The 24,489-nt window shown below is 44.6% G+C and overlaps 1 protein-coding gene across 2 annotated transcripts; it reads left to right on the plus strand.

Annotated features, from left to right (window-relative positions):
• Positions 1-303: 303 nt before the first annotated feature.
• Positions 304-20,150, plus strand: LOC110988363 (uncharacterized). 2 transcript variants are annotated; one of them, XM_087142497.1, is made up of 2 exons: positions 304-443; positions 13,407-20,150. In XM_087142497.1, the coding sequence occupies exons 1-2, from the start codon at positions 401-403 to the stop codon at positions 15,917-15,919; spliced, it is 2,556 nt and encodes an 851-aa protein (XP_086998623.1). In that variant the 5' UTR covers positions 304-400; the 3' UTR covers positions 15,920-20,150. The 2 variants fall into 2 exon arrangements, with proteins under 2 accessions (XP_086998623.1, XP_086998619.1); XM_087142493.1 differs by lacking the exon at positions 304-443 and adding an exon at positions 3,483-3,869.
• Positions 20,151-24,489: the final 4,339 nt, after the last annotated feature.

Below are 24,489 nucleotides of genomic sequence, written 5' to 3' on the forward strand. Positions count from 1 at the left end.
TCAGAAAAAAATCCCCAGCCAATGACATCACTGCATTGCCCGTAGCGCGATACACCATGCTGATAAGAGCTGATCACCCCTGGAAATAGCCGTGAAGCCATGTTGAACATTGATGACGCACCCCATTGCGAAATAGAACAACTGGGAGTCCCCATTTTGACCAAGATTTTCAGAAATAAAAGCTGACAGCCTAGCAGCCTGTAGCTTCCATCTTTTTTGATTCATTTTTTTTTACAATCCATCCAGTCAACGCACCACAAAAATATGCTCTTACAGCAGTGAATTTGACAGGATGCAAATCGTGGCCTACAACCTGAAGTATCTCGCGTGCGTACCATAATACCGTGGTGGCCCATTTCTCGCAACACACATCGAACGGGATTAGTTGCGGTTTCAAGCGATGTATCCCTGCTGTCTCATGGCTCAGTGGGTATCATCTGAAGGTGAGTGAGAGACCAAGGGTCAATGACATTTATTTATCTCAGTTTTTTTAAATCAATAGGAGACTTTGAGACGCTTGGTGGAGGCAAACATATCGGTCCTTTATAGCACTGCCGAGCATGCGCGTGTTGTTTTGAGCATGCGCGCATAGTTCTGAGCACGCGCAGTACTATGAAAATTACTGGTATGTCTGCTGCAACCAGCGTCTCAAAGTCTTGCACGACATCAGGGACAATGACTAGCCTTACATGGTTCCTACGGCAACCTGTTTAACCCAGTGGTCGTGCATTAAAGCACTTATACGGTAAAAACGTTCATTTGAAAATGCATGTTTCGAAAACAATATCTGGCATATGAATCAGTTGTGATTTGAAATAAATCTAGAATTATCGGGTAAGCAGTCATGACGAGGGAACGTTTTAGTATAGCCTCATTGACCGACCATGTAAGATCGGTCATTTTAGGCACACTGGCTCAGCGTCCCATTACAATGATCGTTATCTTGTAAAATCAGGAAAATGTGGGACTAATATCCCGGCCGGTTTAAGGCAAACTGCTTTGTTACATAGGAGCATTGCAAAGGGAAATAATGGGAAAATCCAGTCCACGCACCACAAAAATATGCTCTTACAGCAGTGAATTTGACAGGATGCAAATCGTGGCCTACAACCTGAAGTATCTCGCGTGCGTACCATAATACCGGGAATAATGGGGGAAAATTTCCAAAGTTCAAAAAAGGGCTATATATGTTTTTAACCAGCTTTTTTCACCAGCTTTAAGCACGTATAAACTGGTGATGGTGGGCAGTATGGCGTTCTGATCGACATGCGTATCATGAAGGCTCTTTAAAAGACTTTCGTTCGCAACATACATGTATTTAGACTGGTACATCAGGTCCAGTGCCACAGATAATGAGACATTTGGTACGAAACCACCTACATTGTTCCGTGTCCATTAGGCTTAACGCTCGAGTAATTTTGTCCAGGTACGGTATTTGCATAAATGACTTTGGTCACTTGAACATATATTATGCATCTGGTGATTGGTTTAAACCATGGCAACAGAAACAAAATGGAAAGCGAGTATTGTGGGCATTACTAAGACGAAAATTACTCTCAAACGAAGCCAACCACCATTACACAGTTCACACAAACGTAACACCGAGCTCGACGTTCAAATTTCAAATTACCGAAGTGTGTTTGTCCGATCATGTTGGTAGCGGAAGAAGTTATTTTTAAGTGTGTTATAATAAAGGCAAAATTGGATCAATTATCAAGTAGCTGTAAGCATTTTCAATGCCCATAATTTTTGATGCCTGTAAAAAAGGAAATCTTGGAAATATGAAGATGTTTTTGTCAAGGTTGGTTTTGACAAGGTTTGAGAAAATAATGGTGAGGAAGTGGAAGTGGCCCGGAAAGAGCCTCAAAATTCAGCTCTAGATTTAACATGGATGTGAGCGCAAAATGAATTTGTAAACATCAGCCATGTTGCAGAAGATATTATTTGAACTGGAAACACATGTAATTAGAAGTCGAAAAGTTTGACCACGATCTTGGTGACTATTCCGTATAATATTATAAACGTCGCACGGTGTGTTTATCAGTGCACTGTAAAAAACGTTGGTCAAAACAGTGTTGGGCATTTATTATTTGCCCAATCTTGGTTAAAGTTACTACATTGTTTGTCAATTTTCCGTAACTTTTGGTCAAACATTGACCAAATATTGGAAAGAATTTACCCAAAGGTTGCTACATTGATATTTTTACCAAAGTTGGGCAAAATATCATCCCAAAATTGACCTTTTACAGTGTGAAGAGTGTGGTGAACGCGAGTGGTTCTGAACTTTAAGTGGCAGGAAAGGGAATGATCATAAAAAAACGTATCAAACTGCGAAGATAACCAGGTATCTTCTGGCCCATATCCGCCCCCAGGGTGTCAACAAAATTGTATCCTTCTCAGAGCTATACCGCCGTACCACGCGGTGGCCAATAACTTCGCCTGATATAACCTCGCTATATCCCAGAGTTACAACAACATTCGAGTACATTTCCAAGCACTTTTAGTACACAAGATCAAAGGCTTGGCCTGAATTCTCGGGAAATATCATCGTGCGAGAAAGGTGTGGTGATCGTGGTAATAGCTGTTCAATCTGGAATAGTCGGGGTTGTGGGTGTGACATGAACCTGAATGTAAAGGCACATTTAAATAATGATTTATCCAAATTTAATTTCATTGTAACCGAAACTTTATACTCACACCACAGTCCTTAACTTTGTTCCCTATAGCCAATGCATCTACACGCACAGTATTTCATATTGGGAATGATGTAGAGTGTTTTAAATTGTTCTATTGTCGACTTACAATCACCCCCACCGTAATAGCGGGAAAATTATGGAATCACTTGTAAAACAATCATGACATGAGCGCAGTGCTTCGTCGCATAGAATTAGCCTGTTTAGCCTGTTTGGTTCTTTTGCAGGTTCGCAAGTTCCGAATTCCGAATCAGGAATTAAAGGGCGCTCATATACATATCTATGCATTTTATCACTGACATCAATTGCTCCCTTCCTATCCCTATACTGGTAAATTCGGGGTTTATCCTTCAATATACCAATGCGATGAAAAAAAAATGTAAGACCTTAATCGGGCAATTCTTATCTCAGTGTCATTCATTCAAAGAAATTCCACACCCAGTGTACTACCCATGTCTGGTGGCTGTATCCCTTGCATATTACTCGGGCTATAACATAATAAGCTACACATTATTACTTGGCCAAGACCATCGAATTTCGGTCAAGCCTAGAAACGGACGTTCTCGGATGATAGGTGAAATCACAGATTAAAACTGACCCCAAATCCACGGCAAAATAGACCCCTTAATTTACGGTAACCATGCGATCATTTTCGGCTTCCAATGCTCTGTGAAAGGAGACATGACATTTTGTGCAGTGTAAACAAGGATGTGAAACTGACTGACGTCACCAGCTAGGAAAGTCATCACGTGGGGTGAGCTTCCGCAAGTTGTCTGCGCTTGGTGTGCGCGCGTGCAGGCCACGGTCCCGGCCTAGAGCCCAAGGCATGCAGCACACAGCCTGGGAAGAGTCAGCGGATCAGTCGATCAGGAGTAATGCACGCTCCGAGTGCGTCGGTGGTGCTACGTGAAGCTTGTGGGGATTAGCGGTGGACCACGCTCCGGACCGTGCGTCCGTGTTGGTCAAGTGCTCCGGTTCGCACGTAACCACCGCGAGAGCCGAGCATCCAGGAATTTATGTATCGCTGCGTATTGTTTCGTCCAAAGTTGCCGTGGTTAGCCCGGTCGACAGGGAGCAAAAACGCCATGAGGTGGTACGTAAAGTTCTCGTCACTCGCCCGCTTGTTGTGGATATTTGCTGTGCTGCACGTAGCGCCTGCTTATGGTGTTCAAAGCGGTGAGTAATCGAGTAATGTGACTTCAAAGGTAACAAGCCTGACAAAAACATCGTTTTGAGCCTGTACTTAAATACCCCCCGGCATGCATGCATGCAGTTATTCGTTAATTTGTCCCAAGAGGCCTTTCGACGAACGAGCTGCGTCATTGCACAACAGTTTGCATGCCAGTCGTCAAAGGAGTGTTTGTGCATGTCTGTTCTGAGAATCAAAAGCTTATTTCTGAAAACAGCTATCTGCACAAGCAACATTTCCAAGAATGGCAACAATGCATCGTCTAAATATCATTTTCTTTCATGGTGACATGGCGACAATTTGTTAAGGCGGCTTGTTATTGCGCCAGTACCAGTTAAGCCTGAAAAATCCCATAAAACTGTGCAGTAAACCAACCAGCTATGGAACCAGCTATGTTATGGAAAGGCTGATAGGTCACATTCAGTATCCCTAAACACATTTAGGACGAGCACATTGAGACAAGTCATCACATAGTCGAGTAACACACCGAACGACTTATACTCAATGCGATATGCATTCAGCAAAAAATGAAGAAACTAAACGTGTTGTTGATGCTAGTTACTCTTTCGCTGAACGAGGTCAAGGCACTTTACTGAATGAGTAACAAATGCATGATGGGTAATGTTGGAAGGATTATCTCTACAAGTCAAAATGCATAATACATGTATGCAGTAATGAAGGAAGGCTTGTACTGGATATTGGCCACACGGTCAAAAATCCACAATGAGCATGTCCACAAAGCTTCATTGGTAAGAGATCCAAGGATGAAAACGGGCGAAAGGCTTTAAACTTAAAAATCGAACCAGAATCCATGCGTCTCAAGTTCTATTCATATTTTTTCCAGCAACCTTAAGCTCTATACAACCTTGTTTCCAGGATATGTGGCCTCAGTTTCCGACTGTTGTTTTGACAAGCCTACATGCTAAACTGACCTGAACGGAACTCAGTGTTTACTTACGACTCTAAAGAGTGAAGACTTTTTTTGTCTTCTCGGATGGAAACGGAGTGCTGTTGATTGGACAGGATTGGCTCTGCTTCCATGCCACCGTTTGCGGGAGGCGTGTTTCGTTAGTACGCAGAAGTCTTGGGGTGCACTTTCTTATGGGAAAATGATTCCTTAAAGGAGACTGGCCTTCATACCTTTATCAGACCTCATTACCTTTTGAAAAAAATCCTCCAGAGCCTCGATTACAGCCATTATTCAAGTCAGATCTTCCCAGTATGCTGTGTTAAAATTTATAATTGCAGAAGGGTTTTGTCAACAGTTTTGTTTATTTTTTACATTGTGAAATTGCATTTATGGCTCGCTTACAGGCTAGGCCTAGGCGGCAGTCTAGCAAAATATTAGTTGACTGTTTTCTAATGAATACCAGCAAAAATGGCACGAAACGTGAACTGTTTTAAAGCCCCCTTCAGCTAACATCGCCTCGTGTGCCGTTTATGCGTCAATTAAGTGTCACGTGCTCATATAGGAACAGCCTAAGGGTCTCACCCTTGCGGCCCGACAACAAGCAAGACTTAAAAAGTCCTGCCACAGCACACATCTCAAAATTAATAATCGCAAAAAAGCCGGGCCCACATCTAGAAAGTTTCCCCCTTATTTACCAACCCTTTCAGCCCTCTACACAGGGGGGGGCACGATCCTCCTCGCAGCCTCGCCAAGGACACGATATGCGAAATTATTCATTGGCAATCATTTATTATTAATGATTATTTAAGTGGTATTCCTGAGAGAGCGAGGCAAAATTATGAGGGAAAGAAATTTTAACATAAAAAAAAGAACCGGAATAATTTAAGCGGTAATGCTGATGACGGCTCTCGAACACTTGCGAACGGAAATGTAATTCTGAAAAATTTGTGTCTCGGCGCACAATGACATTATTTTAACACCGGCAGCATACTAAATATCTGGCTTGCATCCAACAAAGTGCGCTATCTCTTGAGACCATTAAGACAAAATATGGTGTCACAAAAAGTGTATTGGTTTCCGGCTGATTATGGGGGCTCGAGCTCTGTGAAATTCATCGGCAATAAATAATATCATAAAGTGGTGTCAGCATTTCCATTAACAGTTTAAGATATGCGTTTATCATTCAGGGTGAAAGAAAAATTGTTGTCATGTCAAGTTTACGTAGTGGTAGGTCCCCGACACATACACATATGCCGGTAGGCCTAGGGGAACTAGGGTCAAAAAAATGCAGATCCCTCTGTAGAATGCTATTTTAAAAGACAAAACTGCCTTTTCATGTAACTTGAAGTCATTGCAAGGTCACGGCATTGTATGTACTTTGGCCGTATTTAAGTAGAATAACCCTTTTTGAAACACCCTTAAAAAGGATGTAATGATTTAAAATGTTTAAAAATCGCGTCGTAATAAATCGAAAGTAGCGGTGCAATCTCGTATTGTATAAGGTTTGCTTAAATACCTCGACGTGTTTTATCCACTGTTTAAGTTGGATTTTGCTTTAATTTTGAAATTGATTTGTAACAAAATATCGTATCCAGAATTTCCCCTCATGTGGCATTTTTTTAACCAGTTTCAAATGCTACGACCACCAGTTGTCGGCAATTTCGATGCCGATTCGTTGATTTAATGATGCACATGCTTTAAAACGCTGAATAATCAAAAGTGCACGCTTTTCAACACAATGAACTGCCTGCTAATTTGACTCTGTACCAATTGGACGAAACGAAATTTACGCAGAAACATGCTATGTTTCCGCATTATCGCGTTCAAAATCAACAGAGTGAGTGTGAGTACGTTCTTGCCTGTTACAATATTTCTTTTCAAAGTTGTCAGGAGCGAAGTCCAACACGGCCTTATCAAACTTTCTCTCAGCATAGGTTTCTTGTTCGAAATCATCAAGCAGGGGAAACACGGGAAATTGAAGGCCCCCAGGATATGTAAAATCGTGTTTGGAATGGATGGATATTTGGGAGTAAAAGTGCATTGTGGTTATTCGTAATATCCCGCACAAAATAAGCCTGCGAATGATGCAGCGACAGCATTGGCACTCAAACCCTTGGCGCCAGCAAGACAAAACTTGTGGTTATCTGTCTCCTGGTAACCATTAGTAAGGCTAAGAATAAACGCGCGCGGGTCTGGGGCCGTCTGGGGATTCGAAGGAAATAGGCAATTTGGAGGCAGAAAAAACTTGGTGTTTCCGGGTCGTGTTTCCTGCATCGTTATGCCCCAGTGTCTCACTGTGATAGGGAAGGATTTAGGAGCCAGTAGTTCTGTCAAAATGATAGCGGATGTACGCCAAGCTGCGGAACAATAATTAGAGGTAAAACAATGGGAATTTTTTTTTGCATCTGTGGTGTGCGGATTTCTCTGATTAAAATTAATACACTCTTGCCGACTTGTGTAAGCGACTGTCGCTAATATGGGTAATTACTTGTAGGCTTACATGTTTGCTTGTAAGCATGCTTTATACGAAGAAGGTTTGCTTTTAGCTTGTCGGATTTTTCTTGCTATCCAGACTCGTAGCTGCAGCCGAGTCGCGCACAGCGTCTCACAGGTACCGTGTGCGGTTGTTCCAGCAGTGACTGTTTGGTGTCTAAAATGTCATCACGGCTGCTGTGAAATGACGACCACATATTTGTCGTGAGTTCATAGGAAGTGAGAGGGAGTGATAGGGATAGTTTTGCTTCCCAACTCTTGATGGTTTCACCTTGTTGACAGATGATATATACACGGCAACAACACGAGTCCACTTGTTCCAGGGGTGGCACAGACGCCCTGAAGAAGCTCGTGTTTGTTTCAAAATTCGAATGCTTCCTGAAGAATATGTAGACATTCTCTCTAGAGATATCACTGAATCCCTTTGGAGATTGGTACCAACTACTGAAATTCAAAAGTCTGTTAGATAACCATCAAGTTCATTCTAATTTATCTTTCTGTGAATTTCTCTTCATAATGTTGCCGTCTAGACAGACTTCATAGAAAGTGCACCAAGGGTGAGCAAGTAGCCGCTTTTCATTAGGAAACGAGGAGTTCATTGTATGGTTAGACCTCAGTCTGAATCCATGATATTTGTCTGTGAGGTAGAACTGAGATGTTCAAACGTTCTCGTCGACCCCAGCTTTTTGATACTTTAACACGTCGACTCACGACAGGTTTTGCCTACTTAAATCGTCTTCATACTGAGAGTTTGTGGATGCACGGTGACATTTCTCCACCATTCGTTAACTCTGTGGACCATTGTGTGGTGCATTGTTAATATTTTGAAGACTTTAAGGTCGAGTTCAGGCGGCCTGTTCTTGACACGGGTTTCTTGTTCTCGCGCTCGAACGGCGGGAACACGACTCAAGAACACTGTTCTCGGAACAGGATCACACACCACCTCCTCGTCAGGGTTTTACAGGAACACACGGAAAAACTCGTGAGATTTTGATTTTTGAACAGCTGCAAAAAGTAGAGAGATGGCTTCCAAAGCCATAGACAATGGGAAGTTTTGCAAAATTAACATTAATTATTTTCCGTAACACAGAAATGAATGTTCCTGTTTATATAGAAAAGAATTCAGCCCATCCAAACATTAACTCTCGAATAACGTAGCCTACAGGGACGCCTCCATGTTGCATGTTGCTTGTCACTAACTACCAGCGATAACCGGTTGTTTGTTCCCGGCATTCGAGCGGCCGACCCACGAACAACAAATCGAGCTGTTCGTGAACATACGGGAACAAGCCGCCCGAACCTAAAAGTCATATCACGCTATATGGTTTGCACGAGCGGTGTAATGCGTCGCTGTTCCAGATGGAAATAAACCAACCAACAGTAATAATACATAAAATTTATGTATTTAAGCCAGTTTGCAGGCATGAAACAGCGAATGTTGCCCTTCATCGAAGCCCTCCACACTGAGGACGTGGCGCGATTTTGTACATACTCTCCGCCGGAACTGCACGTGTCACCCTTGGCGCAGAGGTTAACGGGGTAGAGAAGGAAGCCCTGTCTGTGCCGGTCAGCCCTACTTTAGATATGGCCTGTCTACAGGAAGAAGAAACAGGATCGGTGAGCCAAGACCAAAGCAGGGTCTCCCTTCCTGCAATAGTCCAATGGGTCCCTTGGAGGGAAAAATACCCAGGGTAGCCGGGGGCACACAGTAAGATATGTCTATTTCAAACGATAACCGACTAACTAAAATTTTCACTCAGGCAACGCCCGTAGCCTACAGCTCGGGAGTTGTGTAGAGACACAATGCGCATGTTGTATCGTATCACATGCGCAAGCGAGGTGCGCGCCGCTGGTTTTCCTTATCTTTGTTGGCAGTAGTAAGGCAGAGCCCCTATGATCCCCTTTTTTCGTCTTTGAATGCCATAAAAAGGCTGGCAACTGACTAACGTAAATCTTTAAAAAAAGGACGCCCTTAATTATAGCCTAACGGATGAGGGGACTTATTGGCTCGCCGGCATTCGCGCTGGGAGGGACTTATGTTGTCAGGTTGCACGGCATGAAAAAAAATGTCGATAAGACCTCAATGGATAGAATTTGTTTGAACAGTTAAACACACTTGGAAACTAACGCGTCTGTGCGACACGTGCGGGCTGATTTCTCTTGATTTCAGGTAGCAAGCTGCCCACAATACCTTGCAGAGTCCTCCCTTTTTTTAATGAAATTTTGTGAAAAGGGTCAGCCCCATCCCATTACCCGCAGCGTGACTGGACGAGGGAAAGGTAGTTGATTAATTCCGGTCGCACGATCGGTGTCCACTCTGGAAGGGCGTCAGTAATGGTGGAAGTATGGAGACGGACTGCACGTTACTTACTCATTTTTCCCCAATAATAGCCGGTACAGGACCCCGCAAAATCTACGGTATTACTTTTCATAGATTTGGTATCTATTGGAACAACTTGTCTATTTGGGTTGTGCATAAATAGGAAGAATGTTCATTTGTTACTGTAGCGCTTGCGTTGGGGCCCCCACCAAAGGTGATGGCTTCCGGAGTGAGAGTGATCAAGTGCCTTCCGTCAACAGTCTCAGCCTTCACCATGGGAAAAGAACCTTATCATCGCGTGAACTACAAAATCTCTGGACAGTAAAGCGGGGGGATGTTTTTGCGATCCCTAAAAGGATGCGTCAGCACTCATGTCTGAATGCATACACAGCCGTGAGAAATGAATGTTTGCGCATCACCATGTCAACCCTATACTTCAACACGAATCGTGACATCACTGGTTAAAGGGGGATTCCACTTGTCAACAGGGTTTTTGATTTTACAAAAGATTTGGGAGGACAGTTTGAAACGGTATGAGAGGCACCAACATTATTAAGCCTTGAAGCCCTTCCAGGTACAGGAGAATCACAGGTCGGAAAGCTGCGTGCGCATGCGCGATTGCCTGAATTCAGACACGTCACAAAAGTTAACGCTACCCAAACGGCCGGCTTTGGTTTTGTCCTCGGCTTCACAAGTTTCCACCCTTTGAAGGTGTGTTCAAAACGAGAGGTTCTGGATCAGCTTGAGGCTACATCTCCTTTTCGGTCAATTATCGTAGCTATAATGTTGGAAATAATTCCGTTTCGAACACGATGTCAACTGGGAGGAAACTATAAGCCGACGCCAGCCGTTTCGAAAACGCTCCAAGGTAGCCCGTTACACCTGAATGCCTATCCCACAACTGTCAACATTTTCTTTCCAGGGTACCTGCAGCTCCAGACGTCTTGCAGTGCCAACGACATAACTGAGTCATACTATATGTCGATGCACAGTCGTAGCAGGTGACAAAAACATGCGCTTGTGCTATCGCGGTCTTTGTCAAACTTCGCGCACCCGGTAAAGTCGGGCGCGACGACATGGTCCATTATTGTCGGTATTAGCAGTCCATTCACACCCACTACTATCTCGTCAATTTCGCCAGGCCACGGAGCTGCCGCCCAGGATATCTAACAAGGGGCTGTTCTATATTTATTCGGTAAAACCTGCCTGTGACCTATTAGCAATTGCATGATTAAAGTGTCCGTGCAATATTTTGTGAAGTAAACTCTCTACATCTTTTTTTTTTGGTGTTATTTAACCCAATTTTGGATTATTCAGACATGAACAAAATTCGCTGTCATCTTTCAACCTTGCGACTGCTCAAGCACAGAACGTCGCTCACATATTTTGCAAAACAGCCCGGAACTGGTGAAATGGTGACCTTTGAACAGCTCATTTGAAAAAAGTCTTTTGCTCCCGTCTGTGTAAATTTTTTAAAAAGTGTTAAAGGCAAGCACAATTTTCAGAAAACTTAACATTTGTATTGAAAATTTCCGTCTTCCAACAGATTAAGCAAAACTATAAGGCAAAAGCCCATGTGGTTTTCAACAGCTAGTTCAAATCAGATTTCAAAATCGTTCTGTGTCACAAAGTATATCTTCAATTAGATACACTGGTGGTGTTTTTAAAACTTTACTCGTGCCGTAATAGTAACAAAATGCAAATTCAAACTCTTGGCAAAGTAATATTTTATTTTTCGGGTAGTTAGACATGTCACCCCCCTAAAAAACAGACTATTATCAAAACACGATAGAGCCACTGGGCACAGACGCATTTGAATTAGTTGTCATGGCGGCGGTTAATAAGCCGTGTCTCCTGACCAATCCCAAGGTGGCGGTGTCGTGACGTCATCCATCAATCGTCCATTCACGGTGGATGTATTTAATTGGGACAGTGGGCCGGCCAGAAATAAGATGGTTCCTTTTGCCCACTGATAAATCACCTATGTATGTGTACTAATGTATTGCTCAGCCGTCATTCTCAACTTAAAAAGAGAAGGAAAACCCTTTACCATGCGTGATAAGACTCGAGGATGTGCGTATTAATAGTCGTGGATCTTTTTATAGCGTACCTCCTGACTTTGTAAATTTAAAATAGCACATCCTTGACTTTCATGAAGTTTAAGCACTCTATTAACGTGGCACATCTTGTAATCTTCAACCCCAAAAAGACTCCAACTACATATCATGATGTCATCAACCGTTTGTTTTGGCGCTACAAGATGAAACTCCTGGCTTGACAATAGTAATGATCGGGAAGCTTTCCATGACTGATAACTACATCCCCAAACTCTATCGCCATTTGCTATTTTCAAACGGAAACTAGGCCTAAGTGTCACCGATTTCAATTTCTATATATCTCCAGTAAATCTTTTATGAAATAATAATTTCATGGGTTGGTTTGAGGCTCCAAACTGCAACCAGTGGATACGGATAAAGAGTCGATATTACCAGAGGCTGGTCTGTATATCCAAGTGTTTGGTTGAGGTTGATTGTACAAGTGTATATCCATGTCTGGTTCCCGGCGCTGACAACAAACGCTGCGCAGGTTTGTTTTGCCTTCTTACTAAACTGTGCTTGTGTGCCACCGTCAGATTGATTGCTTTGTCTTTATCTGTGATGTTTGTGCCTTCTGAGGCTATTGTTTTTAGTCACATTGTCTTTCTGGTATCCGGCGCATCCAGATCTGTCAGTCTAGCCTGGTTTGGGCCTGTTTATATAAGCCTTCCAAAGGTGTGTGCCTTTATACTAGGAAACGAAACTGCTCAGTATCCGATGCCCATTTCACCAGCTAATTGCGTGAACAGGTCGTCGGCACTGTTGTCATATACTGATGTCAAAGTTTCCGCGGGACATCTTTTAGGTCATGTCGGGATGGACATTTGTATTGTCTTCTATCATGGTCATTGCCGTTCACCATGACCCGCAAACATCAAAAACCGCAGGCGTAACAACCAAAAAAAAATACCACTGCTGATCTGCAAAGATTTGTGGGTAACTTAACGAAAAGTACAATGGGTTGCAAAAAACAGGTGGTAAAACAGTCAAACTGGTTCGTTAACCTTTTGATCATTCTGCAGAAATGCGCGGTTCTAAAACTACGTGCATTTAGACTGCGAAAGATAGCCAATCGATGATTTAAAAAAGCGAGCCCAGTTGGAGTTCGTCTTTCAATAGTCACCCTCATTTTAAAGTCAAGCTTTTTCTTTCGGTGTTTTCTCGGGTAAGACATTATTTGGGTAACTGTTCCTCACTAATACATTATCAAGCATGTCAGTTGCCAGTTATGAGTGTTTTACAGTGATAAAACAGGTTTACACGGGCATATTTGTTATTTATTTGCATCCGAACTGTTGGTATTTGTCACATGAATTAAGCTGCACTTTTGATAAAACCACTATTAACTGAAGGAAAAGACTTCCATAATTGTTCGTTGGAAACAACTGTATTATCGGGTTATTACGGTTTCTTTTTATCTTCTGTTAGTACCCAAAGTTCTACTTACCAATACGGGCGATTCACAGTAGTGCGCCTCCAAGAGTTTGCAACGCATTGGCCAATCACAACGCGCGAAAGCTGTCGACCCTTTCCAAACGCGCATTGGGTAGACAGATTTCGCGCACTGTGATTGGCCGACGCGTTGCAAACTCTTAGAGGCGCACTATTATGAAACGACCGTATTCTATGTGTGCCTGACCAACATGGTACGTCCAGCTCTCTGCTTTGATTGACGAGGTGATTTTTAATGTTTTGTGGTTTACAGAAATCAATCCTTGTCCGGAAGCCGATAGCAAAGGGACGGAATTCGTGGTGGCGTTCATGGAGACTATGACCCCCTCAGCGGACCCTAGCCTGTACATCATCGGTGCCTCTGCTCGTTCTACCCGGGTCACCATTCAGTCTCCTGGCGGCTCGGACATCACCGTCTCCATCTCCCACGAGTCCCGCGTCAAGGTCGTGCGGGAGGAAGGGCCCAGCACGGCCGCCGTCCTGATCACGTCCGACCGCGAGGTGACGGTGTACGGCGTGGAGGAGGGTAACTCCATGGATTCCTTCCTGGTGTTACCCACCGACGCCCTGGGCACTGAATACTACGTGGTGTCTTACAGCATCTCGGACCGCCTTCAGAGGGACCAGAGGAAGTCCCAGTTCACGCTGTTGGGAGTGTCCGATGATACTGTGGTGGATATAACGCTGTCCGGGACTTTGGAGCACGAGGGCCAGCGGTACTGGAACGGAGATCGGATCAGAATCACGCTAAATCGACTACAGGTGGTGCATTTCGCTAGCGCGGACGACGACTTAACGAGCACGCGGATTGTCGCCAGCAAGAAGATTGGCGTGCTATCGGGCAGCAAATGCGCTGACGTGCCCGTCAACATGCGGTTTTGTGATCACTTAGTCGAGATGCTTCCCCCAGTTAAAAGCTGGGGCCGCTCCTTCATCACCTCGCCCCTGTACGGGCGAAGAAGTGGGGATGCATTCCGCATCATGGCCGCAAGGGATGACACCGCGGTTGCCGTGTCCTCCTACGGTAGGGCCACTCTGCACGCCGGCGAGTTCTTCGAACTGGAGATCATGTCCAATTCCAGCCGCAGCATCACGGCAGACAAACCGCTGCTAGTGATGCAGTACAGTCTCGGAGGTGACGCAGACCAGACCACGGGAGACCCGTTCATGATGCTGGTCCCGGCCATTGAGCAGTTCTCCAGTAACGCCGTGTTCTACACCATCGACTCCTCGTACTCCCCGCTGACCGACTACGCCAATGTGATCATCGAATGCCCGAACGTGAGGGGCCTGGAGCACAATCTGTTTGAACTGCCTCAGACATCCTTCAGCAGACTGGATCGGCTTCGGCACACGCTAGACGGCCGGGAATACTGCATGGCGCAGATGGTGCTGGCGCGCGGTGTGCACTTCCTCAGGCACTCTCAACCGGACGCTCGATTCGCTCTGACCCTGTACGGAGCGGGTGTCAACCAAGCTGCGATCGCCTACGGCATGCCCGCCGGGCTTCGGTTACCGGATCACGAATGTGAAGCAAGGGCTCCTGTGGATACATCTACCTCTACCATGCCAATTCCCGACACGCAGGCACCCACTTCTCAATACCGAACCGCTGTCAAGAAACCGGGACAAAATATCTCACCGCTGCCTGGACCATCGGTGAACGGAACACCGGCTCGTTCGTCAGGGGAGTGCCTTACCTGGGTCATCGTTGTCACTCTTTTCTTGCTGGTAACCATATTATTTCTCGTTGTCTATATTTGCATTTTGAGGAGCCGAGTACGGAAGCTGGAGGCCGAGCGGAAAGTGTGCAGCCGTATGCAGCTCAGCCCCGTTGTTGTTGGAGCGGACGGATACATCGGCCTGGACGGTAGTCAGCACCCTGAGCGAGATTACATGACGCTGAACAATCCACAGGGGGTCTGGCGGCTCTGCCGGGTGCGGCGCACCGGTCGCTCGCCTGGAGGAGTCCCGTATATGGCCAACACTGCCATCAACACCAACTCCAACGGAATATCGCACATTTCCGAGCCCACCCTAGTGTCCAATAACCGGAATAGCCTGCATGGAGCTTCGGTCAGGAGAAAGGGCAGCGCCCCAGAGACCCTCAGCCGGACTATCAGCATGGACAGCAACCATGCACTCCGCTTCAGCCGACGGAACAGCGGCAACGACGCGTTGAGCGCGAGCAGTCGACACGGCAGCACCAGCACCAGGAACTCCCCTCCCTTACAGATCTGTGAAAATGTGCCAGAGAGACAGAACGGGACCTCTCCCGCTGCCGCCGAGGGCGGGAACCAGTCGACGCGGAAGCAAAGCTTCCAGGAGCTTCACGACATCGCCGAGTGTCCGGACAAGGAGCCTCCGCCCCGGACCAGTCATTTGGTGCGGAGCATCAGCCAGCCGTCCTACCAGACATCGCTCAAGGTAAACGCGCCCAAGGTCTACTATTCGGTGCCCAAGAACAACCGGGCTAGGAACCATTATGATCACCCCAGGAAGCGCTCCAGCAGCGTGGAGGAGCCCTGTCCGGTCATCTTCTCCATGAAGGAATCGCTACTGAAGCACGACGATGGGTACATGAGTATGAGAGACCACAGAACTTCTGTCTCCAGTCAGGGCAGCTCTAACATGTCCTTGAGCTCCAGCCCCGTTGCCTTACCTTCGCCCGACACTACATCGTACTCATTCGTGCCCGATGAGACCCCAAACACTGGTCCGGACACGGCAGAAACCGATTCAACAGACTATACAGAACTGTTTTAACTTGCGTTCAACAACTCTTGTGTCTTAAATTTTTTTTTCTAAGTAAAACTTGAGTCGTGAGGTCTTTTTATGACAGATGGACACCCGGTCACCCGTATTTTCATTTTCTTTTCAGTGCCTTGTCAAATTTGAACCGCACAGATGTACTTCAAACCAGATAGCTCATGTTCCCTACCTAACTTTACCGATATCGTGAATGTATGCCAGACAATGTTGTTTGCCCTGCCTTGAACAACAGTAAGTGAAGTAAATCAGTACAGACAAGCAGAGTCAAAGCGCTTTCTTATTGGCAAACACAGCCAAGCTCAACTCTCGCAAAGTCTCCAACGTGGTTCACAACGACACTGTGAACCGCCTTAGGTGTTACTTTGCGCGACCCATAGTTCACCGATTTTTTTTCTTTTCATAAACTGTTTGAGGTATCCTGACGAGGACTTACCACTGACACTGCAGTCCAGCTTAATTCATTCTCGAATCAGGCCAGTATATTCATAAGGGTGATGTAGTGGAAATCAAGTCTAAAAAGGAAGACAACGTCGTTTGATAAGTTGAACCTAAGGAGAATTTAATCATTTAGGCGTTACGGTGTGCTGCAAATTCCCCGTGTTTTCAAAGCGACGCAGACCACCTCAGACTCGAGTCTGAGATTGTAAGACACCTTACTGGCATGTCAGGCCACAGTGTCATAAAACGCTCCTATTGCTATATACTCTCGCAGGTTACCAAGCTAAGACAACTTGGTACACAGACTGGATCGCTTTTTGGATTGCTGCTGCTAACACTTTGAGAGAGTCGACCGGACCACTCAACCCTCGATAACTTATTGCAGATGCACTCATGCTGATCCCGACGATAAATTGACATGCAGTGGTCATCCGACCACTCCCTACTGCGCGTAGCCTGTGCATATAGGTATTACCGGAACCTTGTGGGTAATACCGGGGATGTGGGATATTCCGGATTTGCGTCTTTCCATTGGTTAACCAAAGCTTTCCCGCTCTTTTGCACTACCAATGGCGACGCAGCCTTCTTGCCACTTCTCGGTGAACTGGAGATAAGAAGACGATTATCTCGTAAGACAAACGGATTAAATAATTAGAATGACTAGTCTCTTTTCTAAATGCTTGTGTTTTGGGGAGGGTTCAGGGAAGTTTGTCATTAACCGATGACAAAGCATCCAAGGTAATTTGCACAAAACCTTCCCCCTTTCTCTGCTAGCAAGTCATCTAATACTCAGGTGTAATGAACAATGTGTTGTTCGTCGCAAGAAAATTTTAAAGGGGAGTTTCCTTCCCTTCAGCGTTCGAAACTAAAACTTCACGTGTGTTGTCCCGCAATATACACATTTCTGCAAGGCTACCGAGTACAATTCAAAACTGTTGAACCAAATTGTTAAACGGATGGGGCACATTCATTCGGGATAACCGCGTCCGCCTTACCAAGCTACGGCCGGACATACCGCACGCGTCAATTGACTTATCGCCGTTTTCGAGTTTGCCACGACCCTGTAGAATTTTGAGCTGTGTTTATTTTATCGGATTTTACACGTCCCACGCTAATTTATACATTTTGTAACAAGACAATATTTCACATGATATACGTTCACGCAATTCTACCGCCATAAGTCAATGGGAAATGCGTGATGTTGTCTATTGGCTTCCTCAGGCCTCCGTCTAACATCCCGCCGTAACCAAGTAATTTGGACACTGCCTGTTTTGTTTGCTCAACTAAGATATACCTGCACATACCAAAATGTCATTTTATGCACTGTCTGTTTTTGGACACTGCCTGTTTTGCTTGCTCAACTGAGATATACCTGCACATACCAAAATGTCATTTTATGCCTGAGAACAGATACCAGACCATATAAAGACTGGGCATAAGCTAGTATACATTTGAAAACAACTCTTCAGGGACCAGAGTTCCTTGGTGTAAACGTCAGATTCTGTGTAGTGCCTTAACAGTTTCTCTTCAGTCACGTGTGGTCCAGAACCCAGTTTTTCCCCCAAACACATCACGCCACGTATTTTGCATCTGAAACTGACCAGACCATGGGAATCGCTGGCAAGGCATAGAACACCAACGTGCCTGGACGGGCATGTACAGAGCTCTCTGTCCCCTATACACTGTAAAAACTCGGGTGTTAAAATCAACACTTTTGGTTGTTATCAGATGACCACACCATGTTACTTTAACACTGATAATGTTACTTTGCACACCTATAAGTGTTACAGTGCACTGGAGGATGTTACAAGTAACACCAAATAACACGAAAATTTTAACACCAGTGGAAAGTGTTGGTGTAGTCTTCTGATAACACCGCGGGTGTTAAATTTAACACCCCAGTTTTTGCAGTGAGAGATTTTTTTGTTAGGGGGACCTGGCCCTACGGAAATGCTACAGGTGAGAAACCGTCCCACGACGCACACACTCTGCAGTATGGCGAGTACACTTACCTGTGATCATCCGAGTGCATCCGGCGTGGCTGCTGCCATTATTAATTTATTTTTGTGTAAAGAACATTGATGTATATGCATATTTTGAAGTACTTCATATTGCAACTATGCAAAAGAAGGTTTTATTAATGAGTGCACAGTACATGTATTACCTATTTGTTTATAGAGTGAATAGAATATTATTCTCGGTTGCTTTAAAACAATATGAATGCTTCCACGCAGGACGTGGTGTGGAATGTTATCTTAATAGTACTGACGATAATTCAGTAACTTTTTTTTCTGTAGAACAAGAGAAGATAGTCTACGTAAATTCAAATTGTTTTGACAGTTTCAAACAGAAAGAATCGATGTTCATGTATGAAATAGAGTCATATGTTATGAAGTGATGCCCAGACGGTGAAACACAAAGTGTCTCCGACGCCAGTAACTGTAAAAGGAGCCACACGTGTGACCCTCATCTGAAACAAAACAGTGGTTGGTACCGCCAAAACGCACCCGGATTATAGGAAGCGATAACCTGCAGGGGCACAATGTGGAACGTTGGAAAGCGGTCATGTTGTTCCTGAGACACCGGTGGACCTTATTCATGAGTTGGCCACTGTTGCAATTGAAAGTGAGGCTATAACTGACATTGGAAGCATCAGTAGAAGCATGAAATGAAATTTCCTGTCGAATTAGTGCCTATCTATACTCTGATGAATAATTTCGTATTCATGATAAAATATACCTTAGTTTAACGCCCGATTTGAAAAAAGTTAAAGAGAGGCTTTGAACCCACCTTAATTCCACAATAGTCTGATTCCTTCAGATTCAACAGTTGGAAAACAGACTAGAGTAACAAAATCAAACTACCTTCCTCAGGAATAAGGTACACTGTGTCAACTTTTTGGTTGTACTTTTCACTTCACATTGGTTCCCATTTCACGACCCATCTCAAACTAACATTAATCATTCAGAGCATGCAGTGCTTAGGGAGAAAAACTCCAAGGTGCTTTCGAAATCTTTGCTTCATCTATGATTTTGGTTTCAGCTTCATCATTCCGTTCTCTAACTGGAAACCTCAGACTGACTTTGGTATGGATCCATTCTCGTACATAAACATCAAATCCTACTTAATTATCGTATCCAACGTTTTCAGTCCGTTCATTTGATTGAAGACTGGAGACTCTAAGACGTGGGGCGAACCTTGAGCGATATGAAAGCACACATGCTGCTTGCTTAGTGATATTGTGAGTAAGCCCACTCAACTTGTTCGTCTTCTCCCAGCTAAAGTTGTGAGGTTGCTTTTTTTTTACACCTTTGCTTGTGTTGACTGATGGGGATACAGCGGTCCTTAAATTTCTTGTACTTATGTCTGATTGAATATTTCAAGGTAATAAATGTATCATCCCGTGGTCAACACAAACACGTGGACGCGTAACCTTTAACAACCTCAAAATATCGCCTCACGCTAGTGATGGGCATGATCGGTTTGGATTTACTAATACACGTAGGCCTACACTGAAAATGGTGCACGAGCGTTAACACTTGGGGCAGTTGCAAATTGTTTCCTCATTGAAAAATATCCTTTGTCCTTTGTTAGCATTTCCACTGACGTCTGCGGTGACTGTCAGTATGCTTTCTTTCTCAAACAGGGTTGCAGACTTTACGTAAGCCATGCTAAGTTAAGTTTTTGCTGCTGAATATATTCCGTTTTATGTGAGAGCATGTATAGAAAACGGCCTTTGTATTTTTATATTTTGCGAAGATATATTAAAGCATATGATATCAACGTATGTAAAACTCCTTCCTGTTGTCATTTTAAGGTTCTAATGGCCCATTTGTGCGCAAATACGCTGTAACTGTTTGAGAAACTAGCGAGAGATAATGTTTCCTGTTTCCTTTTGGCTAGGCAATACATTCTTCAACTTCCGCTGTCGTCTTGATAATTATTGGTTCATTTCAGCAATAACAACAAAATAATAAGGAAATTGCAACGAGTTCCTCGTTGTAATGGAGAGTGGCCTTTCCAGACAAGGGCAGATCCAGTGCCATTTCGGGGGGGGGTGTTTGATGGGGGAAGCAAAACTGAGGGCCAAAATGTGAATATTTTTGTATAACCTTTTACGGCCTTTCGGAGGGATGACGCTACTCAGCGAAAGTGTGCTCCCTTTTTGGGGGGTGGGCCATAGGCCCCACTTAGCTTGCCCTGTCATCGGATGTCTTGTTAATTACATGCACTCGAAAACTCCCATTTCCTGGTCGAAAGATGTCCCTTTCCCGGCTAAAATGGACGAGAAACGGGTCAGAAGGACCGAGAAGACGGTTAGTTTTTGACCTGGAGGAACAGTCAGGCCCAACGGGACACAGATTCCGATTAATCTGACTGGGCAGTTGTTAGAGTGTGTGCCTCCAGTGACTTCGGGGTTATTAATGCATTTTTTTTTCAACCAAAAAACTGCAACAAAAATGACAAGTTCTTGTGGAAAGTGAGAATCAACTCACAAAATATCTCTTGTAATTTTTTACGAGGGGAGTACACATGGTTTTGATCATGAAAAATATCCACAAACTGGAACATCACCAACTGTCATAACACACTTGCCGTTTAGTTCTGAAATATACGAATTCGGCCGTAAAGCGCCATAGAAGGCAAAACGGTGCATGGGTGAGGGTCCGAGTCCAAGTTGGCGATTTTGAACCCCCGCACCTATGGGGCCCCATCCTCTGTAATTGGGGGCATCTTGCTAGCCATTCTTCCTTGATGGCTTGTAAACAGCGACGCTCATTCCACGGCCGGCTGCAATCCTCACAGGACTGAAAAAAAGTGGGGGGGAATGATTTCCAGGAGGATGTTTTCATTACGCGGGCCCTGCGCAGGGACAGCTGCAGACCGCTGGATATCCTCCCGGCCAGGAGTACAGGGATATGGCGGGAAACGTTTCTGCAACACACCCACATTCACGGTAGACCGGCTCAAATTGCTCTAGTGAATGCGTGACTCGACATGGTTTCAAGATTAGCGATCCACTCTCCCCCCTTTCATTCCATTATCTCTTCTTAAGTCCCTTCTGCGCCTTCACCCCCTCCCTTGCCTCATGTGCTGATGGCGTGCAACAAAACTTTGACTGACTCCCGATTTTACATCTTAAGTGCGGCCTGGAGGTCATTGATGCCACTCAAGACGGGAAGAATGCATTTCCCAATCGAGTCAATTGCTCTTTTTCTTTCTTTCTTTCATTCAATGGACAGCTGGCATCAAAATAACAAGCCGCCATCTTATCTTAATAAGCAGAGGAGAAAAGTCAGGGACCCTTTTGACGATAAGATGGAAATACATTTTTTTCCCTTTAAATAGAAAAAATATTTCGGTGCCTGTCCACGCAGAGGTGAAGTTTGGCAGGTTTCCCAGGCTTTCGCAGCCTCTCGCGGGTAATGAGCGCTCATAGTACGCCAACGATCTTTTACCCTGGATGTGTAATTATAGCACCGCTGAACTGATGAACCAACCGCTGAGCGTGGGGGAAGAGATTAAGCACTGTTGTTGAAAGTTTGTTGCAGAAAAAAAAAATAGATTATGATGATGTCGCTCAGATTTTCGTTAAGCGCCCGGGCGTGGCTTGATAAGTGTCACATCGCCCATTAGCCACGTTTGTCGACAAAATCACGGTGTTGTCGGCAAGAAGGGACAAGGAGAAAGGAAGGGGGAGGTCACGTCAGTGTCAGGTCTGGGAATCAGAGCATCATCAATCTCGTGAAATTTGCCGACGGGCCGTCCCCACATTTCAAGCAGACACTCGTGATTAAGCAAAGCAGTTTTGAAGCTTAACATTTGACCAGTTAGTGATTTACGGTGTTTTGAAAGGGTCACGAAGAAAGAACTTGCATGGAATAATTTTGATTAAGTGCATGTTGGTTCCTTTCTTCAATTACCTGATGGGAAATTGCTGAGTGGATGCCGCCAACGGCACCCAATTCGTATTGGTTGGTAATTTTGTATGAACCGAAATTCTGTATGAAGTAGCGTTAAACACATTACATGCGTTGAATGACAGAAATGCTTTGCTCGTGCAAATGCAAGCTCGAAGGCCACTGGGACATTTTTAAAATAAGTTTTTAAAATTTGTACACCGGAAGCAAAGGTGCAATTAAACAAGTCCATCTCAGAAAGTCTTGACCTCTAAGACGGTTTGTAAATGATAACTCATGGCGCCTTATTTCTACGAGAAACGTCTGCATTACCTTGAGTAAGGCGCCAACAATGGATGCCAAACAAACATGTCGATCTAACTTATACGTCCGTGACAATTGTTAATGACAGTTTGCTTGCCCGTGGAGCGCCTTTTATAGGCTGTGTTGTACTATTTGGACGGATCTAAAATTAAATTTGGTTGGGGGAGGGGTAGTTTTCTCTTTGGAGGACGGCCAATACACCAGAAATTTGAATTTAAAAAAGCGTTTATGACTTTACTGGAGGTACAACTTTTTACACGCTTTGGAAAGAAGGGAACTTAAATCGACAAAAATGCCTTTCTCTCAATTAAAATGAAATGGCTCATTCTTTAGTGGTTGGCCCCGCTGTGCCCCCTCGGTTCTGCCGGTGAGTGCCTCCTTCCTTGTCTAGCACACTTTAATCTCCCCTGGTTTGTTTCTGCGTATGTAGTGATTAAAAACATCGACTACAGTTTCGGCAATGAAGGAAATGTATCTGAGGAGTGCCCTGGGGGCAGGCGCAGTATCAGAGATATTCAAGTGGAAGCATGGACATAGAAATAATTGGAGGGGGCTGATTTTTCGTGGACCTGGTTTTTTTAAACCAAATCCAGGTAAAATTTTAGAGAAGGGTGTGCAAACTACTGCTAATTTGAGGCTGAAGCATCTATTGGGGAAAACTGGTCGCAAGAAGTTAAGAGCGCAGGCTGGTTGGGGGCTGGAGAGGGTGGATATCGGGCTTGAACTGCGACAGGGCGTTTTCCAGTTCCTTGCTTCGTGTCAGGCCTCGTCCGACGGAATTCCGAGACGGAATACAACCAAATGCAAAATTTTGGTTTGACGTTAATGTCGGGCCATGTCATGTTAATGTTTCTGCAGGAAAACATAACATGGAGCTGCAATAAGGAAGTTCTCATTTCGGGGAGACAAGATCCAAGAAACATTGAAGCCTCAGGCCAAAGTCGCAGTCCAAATCGAGATCTGGGGGGAAAGAATGATGCTAAATCGTCGATGTTAAAAGGACCATGCAGTTAAATACAGCCCGTTTGATATTCTGATCTGTCTTTTCAAGCCTTTGGAGTTTTTAATGCAACTGACAGTTGCATATTCATGAACTAAGCTGTGATGTCATCCCAGGCACTGAACTCCTGAAATTTCTTATATTTTGCTGTAGTATGTATCCATTTCTTTTGCAATTTATTATTGTGTAAGTATATACGGCAATAAGTCAGCGTGTGCAACATTGTTCAGATATTTTCAGAGTAAATTTGGAGTTCAAACTTTGAACAGTGACTTCCCTGATTTGCATCACCTCAACAGCGCCCTCACCCGTCCGGAAAAAAACTTGGACATTTTTTCAAGTGGAAAAAGTGCTTTTTTCATTACCTGGATCCTGTAAACCTCAAGACCAGTACATGAACCTCTGTAGCAGTGCACTAGGCCGTCTGCAGAATAGGGTGGACCCATCTTTGACTGTATCTATACGCCAATAGGGACCGCTCAAGACTTTGTGCAGTTTCACAGCCCGTCCGGCCTCGACTGATGCTTCATTCAACCCAAGCCTGGACTGACCCCACATGTAAAAAAAAATCGGGTCATGAAGGGGTCACACCCCCTCCCAGACAACACATCCGCTGGGAAGTGCCGCCTGGGGGGAGTGAAGCCCGGTCAAAGCCAATTACAATTTAGCAATCTTTTGCATAATGATAACGGTATCCTTTTGTCCCTCGAAGCTTCTCCCCCCTCGGCCGGAAGTTGGCGTGTCTGGCAGTGACATCACCGCGTCATGGCCATCTCGAGAATCGTCTGCTTCAGTTCCCCCAATTTATGGAATCCCCTGGGAAGAATTTTGGTTTCATAATTTAACACAATGCTCACTCAAGAACTGAAAATTTTAATAAGAATTTTGTTTGGTTAAACTTG

This window comes from Acanthaster planci, linkage group LG01, assembly GCF_054643075.1.
Source record: "Acanthaster planci isolate LZ-2023a linkage group LG01, COTS_SCS, whole genome shotgun sequence".
NCBI classification, from domain to species: domain Eukaryota; kingdom Metazoa; phylum Echinodermata; class Asteroidea; order Valvatida; family Acanthasteridae; genus Acanthaster; species Acanthaster planci.